A 12,019-nucleotide genomic window follows, 5' to 3' on the forward strand; every position below is an offset into this window, starting at 1 on the left:
AACTACTAGGTAGGATAACTATTGTCTGGCGACTCTGGCCGTTTTATTTAATTGTAACCGATTTTTAGCGGAGACCTGCAACGTAATTCGCAAAGAATCAAACTCAATCAATGCGCTGCTGCGTATAATGCGTACCTGTGCGTACCTGTGCGTACCTGAGTAACCTAGTCTTTTCTTAAAGAAAAGAAATAATCATGATATTCGCAAACAAATGCGCCTAGGCAAAAGATATGCGCCTCGGTCCATCTACTTCTGAACTTGACCCTATGGTCCTGCGACCAGTACCTCCATAGTATCAACTACGCTAATTATGGCCCTCGAACCCGGCCCTCGTCGTTCCCTCTCTCCAGATAGCTCTGGTCCGAATACTCCAACTATAAGACAATGGAGAAACCAGTTAGGCGCAGAGGATACCCCGATAAAAGACAAGCACTATCGAAAGTATGCGTCAGGAGTCGAGCGAGCCCTGTCGCTGTTCGACACCGCTTTGGAAGAATGGGCAGATTATATATCTTTCCTGAGTAGACTATTAAAGGTAAGCTTCATTACCTTCCTTTATGTGGGATATGATATGATGTGATATTGCCTGTGACCCTCCCGAGAGACTGTTGAACTAAAGAATTTCACTATCTACTTTAGGCATTACAAGCACGTCAAGCGAACACAAATACCATCCCCTCCAAAACGTTGGTCGCGAAGCGCCTATCCCAATGCTTGAATCCTTCTCTTCCCTCCGGCGTACATCAGAAAGCGCTAGAGGTATACAGTCACGTATTTTCGATCATAGGGAGAGATGGCCTATCCAGGGATCTTCCTCTATACTTCCCCGGACTATCACCGGCCTTGTCGTTTGCCTCCTTGTCTGCCAGAGCTCCGTTCCTCGATCTCCTCGAAAACCATGTTCTTCGTGTTGACCCTAGGTCGTTAAGGCCTGCGATGAAAAGTGTCATCTTAGCCCTCTTGCCTGGGTTGGAAGAGGAGACGAGCGAGGATTTTGACCGAACCTTGAAAATCCTAGAGAAATTCAAAGCCGCCATACGGCCACCAGATTGCGACGATCTCACGGTCACAGACTCGTCTGGGGATGATTTCTTTTGGCAGTGTTTCTTCTTAGCCACCATCACTGGTCAAAGTCGACGGCCTGGCGCCCTCACATATCTTAATCGTAGACTACCGAAATTGGGACATCCTCTCACACAGGATATTCACCCAAGTGAGACCGAAACACTCTCGTCCGAGCTTTCGAAACTTGTAACCTCTCCCGAACCGGGTTTGCTTCTCAGGTGTTTTGCAGCTGGGTTAGGGGATGAGCAACTCCTCATACAACGGGGCTTTCTGGACCTTCTGGTTACACATCTCCCCTTACATTCCCAGGTATTGCAGAAAAGAGTGAAGGATGAGGACCTAGAACTCTTGCTTCGTGCTGCTGCCGGCGTTGTCACCCGGAGGGAAATGAGTCTCAATCGTCGACTTTGGGCTTGGTTTTTAGGGCCTGATCCTCCGAGTCAAGAACCGGAAAGTGGCCTAGAGTCACCTATTTCGCCCTCTGATCATCATGGGTTTTATAGTTCCAAAACGAGTTACTTTGAGGAATACGGCTTACGTCCATTGACTCGAGCATTGTTATCAATGATCAATTCTGCACCTAGCAACAACCCCACAGAAAGAGCCCGACCTTACCGAATATGTTTGTCTCTCATGGATCGATGGGAAATAGGCGGCCTTGTAGTGCCCGAAATATTCCTTCCGGTCATAATCAGCGTCAAAAAATTCAAATCCAGCTCTTCGAGTAAAGCCGAGTTCAGCGAAGTGTTGCGTAGCGCCAGTGTTTTCTTTGATGGCGTCGAGAGTGGGCTCATATATGGCGAGATGGTAGGACTTATGGCTCAGGCGCTTGGCCTCAGCCCCGGAGACACAACAGGTATAGAGCAGGATGAGAAACTCGCACTCGTTCAGTTCATCATGACTCATTTTAGTATCCGAGAAGAGGAAATGATTACACTTCATGCTCCACTAGCTGCTCTCTCCGTTTTGACGATGCTGGAAGATGTAAGGGAGAGTAAGAGTCAATCGAAGGCCCCCAACGAAGGCGGAAACAGTACTCTTTCATCTCGGGCACTCGAAATTGCCCGAGATTTGATTGAACTCATCCCAGAACGCGCATTTCCAACTGGATCAGGAGAGAGAAATTCGGTTGGATCCATAGAAGGCCCAGTGGTGGCATCTATGTCCAACGGTGAAATACTCAAAAAGATCAAACACTTCTATGTCTCGGACCAAGGAAATATCGAGGCTACGCCAATGCCGTTTGCACCGCGGACTATTGGAGCCCTCCTATCTCAGAAAGCGTGTAACTTAACCTGCGATACACTCTCCGGCGCTGATCACGAGATCCCAATGTCTATTAGAAGTCGAGTCATGGGGCTTCTCCTATCAAAGATACCCCAGGAGTATCCTGTAGATACCGAGAGGCTTCTAGCAGCCATGCAGGTGCGACTATCTATACCCAATATAACATTCGTCTCGTTCAAATCTATTCTCTCCCTCTCGACACAACTGTATGCATGTGATCGGATACCGACAACTAATCTTTCGGACCTGGTCGAGCCATTGGTGCGCCACGCATGGAGTTTCTTGTCCTTGTCAGAACCAAAATACCATGTTGAAACCGTGAGATGTCTCTGGCAGCTGCAAACGGCTTTGGGTATTTCAAGTCGCGATATTGAAGCGGTCATCACCGATCTCATGCTTAAAGACGGCATAACAGGCACGTTTGCTCTACGGTCAGCAGATCCAGGCCGGAGTTTTACTATTCTTTGGTCACATACTTTGCAAGACAATTCTTTACATGCCGATAGGAGAAGCCCGAAAACTCCTACTGAATCCAGAATCACGCACCGGCTGTCTGGGATGGATCACTATGATGTGATGCTTACCCGACCTCTTTTTCTAATGCTTGATTCACTATTAGATGAGCGTACTCAACTGTTTATGATGGTCAAAAACTGGCTTAACACCATGGTCGGTATAGATAAGTGAGTGTAATCGACGTAGAGTGAGAGTATTGCGATACTGACAGACATGCCCAGGCTTTTCCTAGTATTTGTTACGAACATCTCGCAACTTAAGTTCCTTCGAGCTTTCCCGCAGACGGCGAATGCTGTTACGTCAAGCCAGTCGGTGCAATTCTCAACGGAAGATGATCTTGACCTAGTACTTTATTATCTTCGAACATTATCCAACATATTTCGATGGGCACCTGATGCGTTCTGGGGAGTCCTCGCAACGAGGATAATTGAAGAGCCCGACCAACATATAAGAGAGATAGGTGAGCAGATACAGGCATTCGATATCCCTTAGTATAATTTCTAACCGATCTTAAGCTGGTACGGATGGGGGGTTTTCCCTCCAAGAATTCTTCTTACGTGTCTGTATGCGATGTATTGCTGGCAACCAGTTTCCGGACGATAGCCAGATACAGCTTCGTACAGCTCAGCTTCATCGTTGTGCCTTGACCTTCCTTCACCAAATACTTCTCAACCCGTACGCAGAAGCATTGGCAAGACTAAAATTAGAAGATGTCTTAATCGAGCGGCTCGCCCAGTCCCTTAAAGGGCCCGATCCGTACGTTCAAGTTCTTCTACTGGACGTTACGTTTGCCTCCCTTAGACTCCGAGATATGTTGCCCACCGAAGTCCCATCCTCCCCGGTTGGAGAGAAAAGGACTCTAGGTCATCCGTCCGGTAGCGCCCGTCTGTCTGCTACTTCTCTTGACCGCATTCCTGAAGTCTCGCTGCCACCCTCATCTTTGCTCAAGTGTATACAAGCAGGTCTCAGTTCTCCCAGCAGCCGACCTGTGTTGGACAGCTGGGTGGGTTTCCTCACGGAGTGCTTACCCCTATATTCGGACTCTATTTTCCAAGTCCTCATACCCCTAGTAGAAACTCTCTGCGACCAAGTCTCCAGTACATTTAGCAACTTGCAAATGACATTCAGGGAAAATGGGAAGCCGTCTGAGAGCATCAATGCGCCAGAAACAACATTGATATCATTGCTCAATGCACTCGAGCAAGTCCTTGCCAAGGCACATGATCAGTTGATAGCTGCGGAGGCTAGGGCCCAAATCACAAAGAGTCCTGATCAACCCCAAGGATTCTTCGGGAACATGGTGTCTGGGGTATTCAACTCAGATACTCCACAATCTCGCAGCGCGACAGCGAATGATAGGTTGACGGTATTACTTGCCTTCCAAGATGCAGTCCGTATGTGTTTTAGGATATGGTCCTGGGGACAAGGAAGCCAGGCCGGTAATCTGGACATGAACTCAGCTTCCTCGTTCAGCTTTACATCGTTGCGTATGCGAAACAGGGCTAGACGCCTTCTAGAACATGTATTTGCTGCCGAAGCGCTGGAATGTCTAGAGACGGCGGTTGATATCTGGCGCAGCTCCTTGACTGACCCTGACCCAACCAAGCACACAGAAGTGTTCAACTTGCTCCCTGCTTTGGACGGATCTCGACCAAGACATACCATTCCCGCCATATTCAATGCGATTTATAGCCGCACTAACCCTAGTGCGCTCGACCCGTCTAGAAAATCAACCCTGACGATCGAGCTGCAAGATACGGATCTCGTGATATTCTTAGTTGATTATGCCAGGTCTCTCGAAGACGACGCGATGGATGAAATATGGCAGGATTGTATGATGTTCTTAAGAGACCTACTCGGAAACCCATTCCCGCATAGACAGACACTCCCGAGCCTCTTAGAATTTGCGGCGATCTTGGGTGAAAAAGTTGACAATACCAACTTTGGGGAGCAGAGAAAGATGCGAAGGGAACTCGGGGTATGATCGCACTGTTACTTAATGCTCATAAACACATTGCTAACCTACTAGTAGGATCTATTTTTGCGATTACTCACGGCTCTCTTCACTACGAGGCCTACGTCTTTTACAGACGGAGTATCCGCCTCACAGTCGGATAAGTCCAAACCCAGTGAACATCGATTTATGTCCCCAACGGAAAGGGCAGATGATGTAGTTGGCGTATTGTCTAACATCGTTCCCAACCTGCCCAAGATTCTAGTGGAATCTGATCGTGTCTTGACCGCTGCGGGAGCCATCTCGACAAACGTTATCGGACCCTCTATCCGCTCGAAAGCCTTTCCCGATACTATTTCAAAGACGACATTGACTCTTCTCCAGGAACTTACAAGGCTCTCCGGTAACCAGAAGACCTGGAAGAAGGATATTGGCGATGCCTTTAACGATTCAAGGTTCTTCGGGTCATCAGTCTCTTTAGTGCAAAGTGACTGGTTACCCCTATTGAAGCTGTGGACAATCACGGACAAGGACCGAATGACAGAGATACTGAGTCGAATAACACCACCTACGACGGCTGGCATAGTCTTTGGAGTGGGCGCGACTTCGGCAAGATTGGAAGCAGACCGCAAGACCCAGCTCAACCTTCGCCGGATCGCTGTGCTGATTCTCGCTTGCGGCACGGATACCTTCGTCACGGACCTCCCAACCATCCTCGAGCGTATCATCGAGCTCCTCGCCGCAACATCTACATCCTCGCCCTCCTCAACGACGCGAGCTGACATATACATGGTCTTCCGCGCCCTCGTCCTCCGCACCTCCGCCATCCACCTCGCCGTCCTCTGGCCCACCGTCAACGCCGAGCTCCACGCCGCCATCTCCTCCATCGCCGCCCCCGACAACAGCGGCCCCTCGGACACCTTCAACAACCAGTCCGTACTGCAGGCCTGCAAGCTCCTCGACGTCCTCATCGCCGCCGCCCCCGACGACTTCCAGCTGCACGAGTGGCTCTTCGTCACCGACACCATCGACGCCATCTACCGCTCCCCCACCTACCAGCCCATCGCCCTCGTCGACGAGCTCTCCGAGGACCTCGGGAACGCCATCAATAACCACAACACCAATAACAGCACTACCAATAACAACGCCCCCGGCTCAGCGACCCTCCAAACCGAATCCGCCATCACAGCCGCCACCACCGCCGCCGCCGCCTCCGGGACCCGCCGCCCCTTACTCGGCCGACACCCGGGCGGCATCGACGATGAGCTGGTAGCGGACCGGCGCGACGAGCTCATGGGCAAGATTCTAAGGCCGTTCTTCGCGCAGCTCAGTATTTATGCGTTTGAATCGACGTATGCGATGGGCGCGTTGGATGTCGAGGCGTGTGTGGGCGGTTTGTTGCGGGATTTGTTTGATGAGAGGACTGTTGTTAAGGCTTTGTAGGGTGTTTAGGGGGGTATCCAGATAGGAGGTGTGCACGTAGACACCTACATGTTTGGGGTGTCAAGAGTGTTGAGAGAAATCTGTGATAGTGGAAGGGAATGGACTGGACTGGAAAGGAAAGGAAAGGAGAGGAGAGGAAAGTAATAGGAAATGGGGGGGGGAACAGGGGAAGAGGAGCTGGAAGGCGGCGTATCTTGATGAGCTTGATGAGCTAAGGGGTTAAGGAGCTAAGAGCAAAGGAGCAAAAGAGAGTAAAGTAAAAGAGAGAAGAAAGGAGAGGATAGGTGGAAGGGACATGGGATGGTTTAATCAACCTAACCTAACCTAGCATAGTAGCATAGTAGGTATTCATTCGCCTTAGGAGGGAGATCAGAGATTACCTAGTAGAGAGCTGGAACATGGATTTATTTAGGTACCTGCCACATACCTAGGTAGTATACAAGCAAACTTCGAATTATCATACGCGCGCAACATCCCTATTACCCCTTTTAGTCTCAGATGCCTACGAAGTAAGTATCATCCCGTACATACTAGTAATCCTATGCTTCATCCATATCCCACCGTACCTATGTATACCAATTACCAACATCCCAATATCATTATCGTTTACCCAGATACCTACGTTTCCTAAAGCGTAGGTACCTAATTAACCAAATTCACCATACCCCTTTCCCTTTCCCTTTCCCATTCCTTTATAGAAAAAAAGAAAAAAAGAAAAAAAAAAAAAAACTTTGCCTTTTTGATGAATAAACGTAAAACACCCACCTACCCACCTAGGTAGGTACCCAAATATACCATCCATCCATCCCATCCCTCCCATCCCATCCCATCCATCCATCCATTAGAACCAATGCCCTCATTACCGCGTATATATATCATCACCATCGTCATCATCATCAATCCCAATGAACTGCGAAGCAAAAAAAAAAAAAGGCAATCAACCAACCTACCAACCTACCTGCCTACCCTAACACCCCAGCAACCCCCCCACCACCCCCTCGAAAACTTCCCTGCGCACCACGGCGCCAAACCCAAAACACCTCGCCTCCCTCGCCAGCGCCTCCCGCGCGCGGTCCAGGCGCCTCGGGTCCACGGCGCCGCCGCAGCGCGAGACGATCTCGAACCACGCTTGCACGGGCGGCAGCTCCGCGGGCGGGGTGAGGGCGGAGGAGGAGGAGGAGGAGGAGGAGGCGAGGGCGCGCAGGCTCGCGAGGGTGAGGTTGGGGCCGGCGCCGCCGAGGTGGGGGGGCGGGGTTTCCCAGGAGGCGAGGGGGGGCCCGTGGTGGGGGCTGTTGGGTGGGGAGTGTTGGTATAGGGGGAGGGGGGGCAGGGGTTTGGAGGAGGAGGAGGAGGAGGATGCGAAGGAGGAGGAGGAGGAGGGTTGATGGTGGTGGTGGTGGTGGTGCTGATGAGAGGATCGTCGGGCCTTGGCGGCGCTGAGCTGCTCCCATACGCCGGGCGGCGCGGTCTGCAGCGCGATGCTGGTTGCCGTGAGAGCGTGGCCGTGCTCGGCTGCTTCTGGGTTGTAGGCTTGGTGGGCGTAGTGGTGCTGGTCAAAGTGATCCCAGCAGACGTGTTCTAGCCTGTATGTATGTTACCTGATTAGCAGCTTGCTTACATACTAGGACCCTCTAATCTTGCTTGAAGCGAGTGGGGGTTATAAGAGTTCTTTGATGATGAGAGAGAAAGGAAATGGTTTCATACGCTAAGATGAAGTTCACGGCATAGTCGTTCTGTGCCTCCGAGAGCTTCGCCGGGTCTGTGTGATGAGAAGAGTTTGCTCTTGGGAAAGGAGAAATGGTGGTAGAGGACTCTCGCATACTCAGGTCCCCGCTATGCCGTGAAAACGAGGTTGGAGTTGGAGTCCGTCGTACCTGGAAGCTAGGGGTATCCAGCATCTCAGATGAGCCGAAAAGACTGATCGTGTATCCAGGAGCCGGCCTCAGCGACGTGAGAGAGTTAGACGCAGTGGATGACGAAGGAAACATGGAGCTTGTGGGTAGTGAATCAGCCCTTATGAGGAAGCGGCGCCGGATAGCTTCATTCTCACTCTTGAGCGCCAGTCTCTCACGCTCAGTCCGATCGATCATATCCCGCAACTTGGTGACATCCATCTCAAGCTGCCTGGTGTAGTTTGTCTTGCGTTGCCGATGCTGGATATGGGCCTTCCGTACTTGTCCCCTCCTGACTTGAGCCTTGGCCTGGGTGGTAGAGTCTGGTTGTTGTGGGCCATTTTCCCTATTGCTAGGCCCTGCATGGAACGACTGGCAGTTAGTTACCAGTATCAAAACAAGCTGAGACACGTCTTTGATAAGGTCGAGCTATAAGGTTGAGCTAGGGATTATTGTGTTCTTCTTTTCCTTTTTTGACTTGAGTTGACTTCAACCTCAAAAGTTGCTTGATATACCACAATATATTCATTCCACAATGAGATGAGATTGCTCTTAGCTAACCAATACTATGATATATCCCATAATATATCCCCCTAATGTTAGGTAGGTATGTACATACCTGTCAATTGCTCGAGATTGTTGGCCACAAACGTAATACGTTTCGTTGCCGCCTCTTTGGTTCGTCTCCAGTAATCAGTAAAGGATGGTCGTGAGCTTCTACTATTTTTATCTGTTTGAGGTTTCGTAGAGGTTGAGGATTGACTTTGGCTCTCCTCTTCCTCCAATGAAGGATAAACCATTATTTTCTCCTTTTCCTTTTTTGTCTTTTCCTCTTTCTCCTCTTGCGGAAATATATATTTTTTTAAAAAAAAGTCAACTATTGTGACTATGTGAGACAAATGGTAAGAGGGTGTGATGATTGTTTTCTTTTTCAATGTTTACAACTTACAAACGAACAAAGGTATTACAAGGTATTGTACCTAGGTTAGTAAAGTTGTAAGCTGCATGTAACTATAGTGGGGCTAGATACGGATATCCTGTAGATTATGATACATACATAGTACTGTAACATACATGTAGAGGCTGCATAGTAGGCCTGTGTAGGTGCGGAGATGATGTTTAGGGGCATATGAGGTCAGCTCTACATAGTATGTGGAATCAAGAAGATCGACAAGAAATTCATTAAATCAATATACCTAACTAGTACCATATACCTATTATAGGTAGGTAGGTGCCTAGCTTGTTGCTTTTCGTCAAAGACGCCGTCCGTAAATACACATGAACAGGTATCTGCCTGTTTCTTTTTAATTGTCCAGCCCTCGTCCCATACCAACGCCGATCCAATGCAGCCGTAGGCTGATACCCATTCATCAGTCCATTAATTACTTATTTACTTCACCTCCTCAGCCTCATCATCCGTCGCCGTATCCTCCTCCACTCCTTCTTCTTCCTCTTCTTCCTCACCCGGCCTTTCGTCCTCACTCTCATCCTCTCCCTCGTCCGGCTTGAGACCCGGGATGTGTTGCCAGTGTATGTAGTCCTGCTCCACCCATCGTTTACTCACCGGGAGCTGGTATGGGTCGAATGGGAAGAACGACCCCAATTGTTGCCAACTCTCGTCGTTCATGTCGAATGATAAGTCCCGTAGCGCCCCTCCGGTAGAGTATGCTCCAGCCGAGAATTGGGATAGACGAAGTCGTTTATTTGACTCGAGGAGCGGGTAGACATACATGAAGCGAAATCGGTGGGCTAGCATGGCAAACTCTTCCACAATCTCCGGCGCGCATATCTTCAACGGGTTGAGCTTCGAATATATGTTGCGCCTCATAATGTCCTTAATCTCCACCTCCCATTCAATTTCTTGATCCAGGTACGACGATAGGTCGTCTGGGTCAACCTCGTCAGGTACTGACCGAATCAAGTCCTTCCATCGGAAACAGAATATATATATTAACGCTTGCATGAGTGAGTAAAACGGTGCATATCGACGGACGTCAGGTCCACGGCATGAGGTTTCGTAGAGGGTACGCATCTGATCCAAGTGGGACCCGAGCACTTCGAACACATTGACCACGATGTGACCTGGCACGTGCGCTCCACGCGCGACAAAGCTGGCCAGATACGCAGACGCTGCTTGCTGGAGGATGAGTGGACGCTGTGACTCAAAGGCGATGTTGATGCAGGTACCGCAGAACGCATCCATCAGTCTTTCCGACTTCTGTCCAAAATGGAAAATCAGGAACTGAGTGTGTCGTGACTTGATCGTAGGCAAGATCGTGTTCGAGAATTCGGATAGTAAGTCCTCGAATACCTCCAGAGCCTCGTCAGACTGCGGGTTGGCGAAGCTTGGCGTGTATATCTCAAATAGTGTATCTAGAACCGTATCCATCTTCTCAATGTTTTCCTTGGCCTTTTTCACACGTGTGTACTCGTCATCTTCTGATTCATCGCTGGCTACCGACTCCGCATCGCTCTCGTCCTCATCCTCGCCATCCTGGTTGCCGTTGTCGCGAGAAGACTTGAGAGCCATAGCTACCATGGCGGCAAGCCTATCATCCATATCATCGAGGTCCATTTGCATTTCCACGTCGATCGTAACCAGTCGGCTGATAATGAGGTCCATGATATCCATACCGAGCTCGGGACAATACCGTCGCAGTTTAAGAAGGTTGTCGACATAGGCTAGGTGCATGCGCTTGGGTTCGTCATGAAATGGATATTTGGTGCTAAGAACATGCTCTAAAGCGGCTTTGGCAGAAGGGAAGAGTTGTAACAGATATCGCACTCCCACATGAAGTCTCTCTTGTGCAGCTTCTCGATCAACGGTGGGGTAATTCGGTACAGCCCAGTCGGAAGGCCTCGAGTCGGTAAATCTTTCTATTATGGATGAGAGGACCTGTGTCAGACGCGTGCCTTGGGCGCTCACGAGGGCCGCAAGAAACTGGACGTAAATCTTGGCAAACTGTTCATCGCGGCCAAGCCATTGGCACTGCAGGACGCTCTTCACAAGCCCATCGCATGACCTTCCCATCCGAGGCGAAAAGCTAGCGAGAGAGACTAGATAGATCTTGAGTTCCTGGCGTCGCTTAGCTGGCAGGGCTGGATCCACCTCGTCCTCGTCGTCCTCGTCGTATGACGCTATTTGCTTCCCAGAAAGGGTCTCTTTTAACATGTCGTAGTCTTCATCGTCTCCTTGGTCATGGGAATCCAAGGCTTTTCTAATCTCTTGCTTGATCACCTCAACCGACCGTGCTCCGATCTCGTGAATCTCAATGTTATTCAGGTCAAACTCAACCTTCTGGCGCTTCCGGGGATTCTGTAGGCTGTCTATGTCGTCTTCATCCAGACCGGCGTCATCGCTAGACCTTCTAGAGCCAAGTATTGATGACGATGGCTTTAGAATAGGTTTGAGGGTGGTGGTGGTGGTCTTCACAGGAGCCCTCACAGATAGTGGGGTGGCGCTCGTCATAGTGGATAGCATAGAAGTTGGAATGCTGTCTGGTAGAGGTTATTTACAAGTCTATCGTATGCCGAATCCAGGTCGCGGTAGATTCTTTAATGCAGTACTCGGGCATACTGGTCTAATGCTGTTGGTAGGGTCAAGATCGCAAAATCTGGTGCGCTTGGACAAGGCTGTACTATTGTATGTAATGAAAAGAAAAAATGAGGAAAAAAAAAGAAAATCCATAATTAAATTTCGATCGTAACGCAACTAAACGCAACCCATAGTTATTGTTAATAGTTACTAGGTACCTACTAACTACTAGTACGACGTAGTATTGTACCTAATCTACCAGGTATAGCCTGTAAGGCTGCGCAGAAAAGAGGAAAAAAAGGGAAAAATCCACAGGGGTCCAAACGG

At 49.6% G+C, this 12,019-nt stretch overlaps 3 protein-coding genes across 3 annotated transcripts; 1 reads left to right on the top strand and 2 right to left on the bottom strand.

The window, feature by feature from the left end:
- Positions 1-67: 67 nt before the first annotated feature.
- Positions 68-6,726, top strand: GGS25DRAFT_472708 (putative regulator of reproduction dopa). The gene is made up of 5 exons (XM_049259478.1): positions 68-535; positions 640-3,035; positions 3,090-3,328; positions 3,384-4,846; positions 4,901-6,726. The coding sequence occupies exons 1-5, from the start codon at positions 311-313 to the stop codon at positions 6,263-6,265; spliced, it is 5,688 nt and encodes a 1,895-aa protein (XP_049122021.1). The 5' UTR covers positions 68-310; the 3' UTR covers positions 6,266-6,726.
- On the bottom strand, positions 6,691-9,137 carry GGS25DRAFT_527708 (uncharacterized protein). The gene is made up of 3 exons (XM_049265115.1): positions 8,777-9,137; positions 7,970-8,516; positions 6,691-7,848 (listed from the first exon to the last, which is right to left on the bottom strand). Exons 1-3 carry the CDS (start codon positions 8,955-8,957, stop codon positions 7,233-7,235), a joined length of 1,344 nt encoding a protein of 447 aa, XP_049122022.1. The 5' UTR covers positions 8,958-9,137; the 3' UTR covers positions 6,691-7,232.
- Positions 9,138-9,239: 102 nt separating this feature from the next.
- GGS25DRAFT_61703 (RNA polymerase I-specific transcription initiation factor RRN3) lies at positions 9,240-11,993 on the bottom strand. Its single transcript, XM_049265903.1, has one exon. The coding sequence runs from the start codon at positions 11,636-11,638 to the stop codon at positions 9,548-9,550; it is 2,091 nt and encodes a 696-aa protein (XP_049122023.1). The 5' UTR covers positions 11,639-11,993; the 3' UTR covers positions 9,240-9,547.
- Positions 11,994-12,019: the final 26 nt, after the last annotated feature.

Source organism: Hypoxylon fragiforme (assembly GCF_022984875.1).
Source record: "Hypoxylon fragiforme strain CBS 206.31 chromosome Unknown GGS25scaffold_1, whole genome shotgun sequence".
Lineage (NCBI taxonomy): Eukaryota > Fungi > Ascomycota > Sordariomycetes > Xylariales > Hypoxylaceae > Hypoxylon > Hypoxylon fragiforme.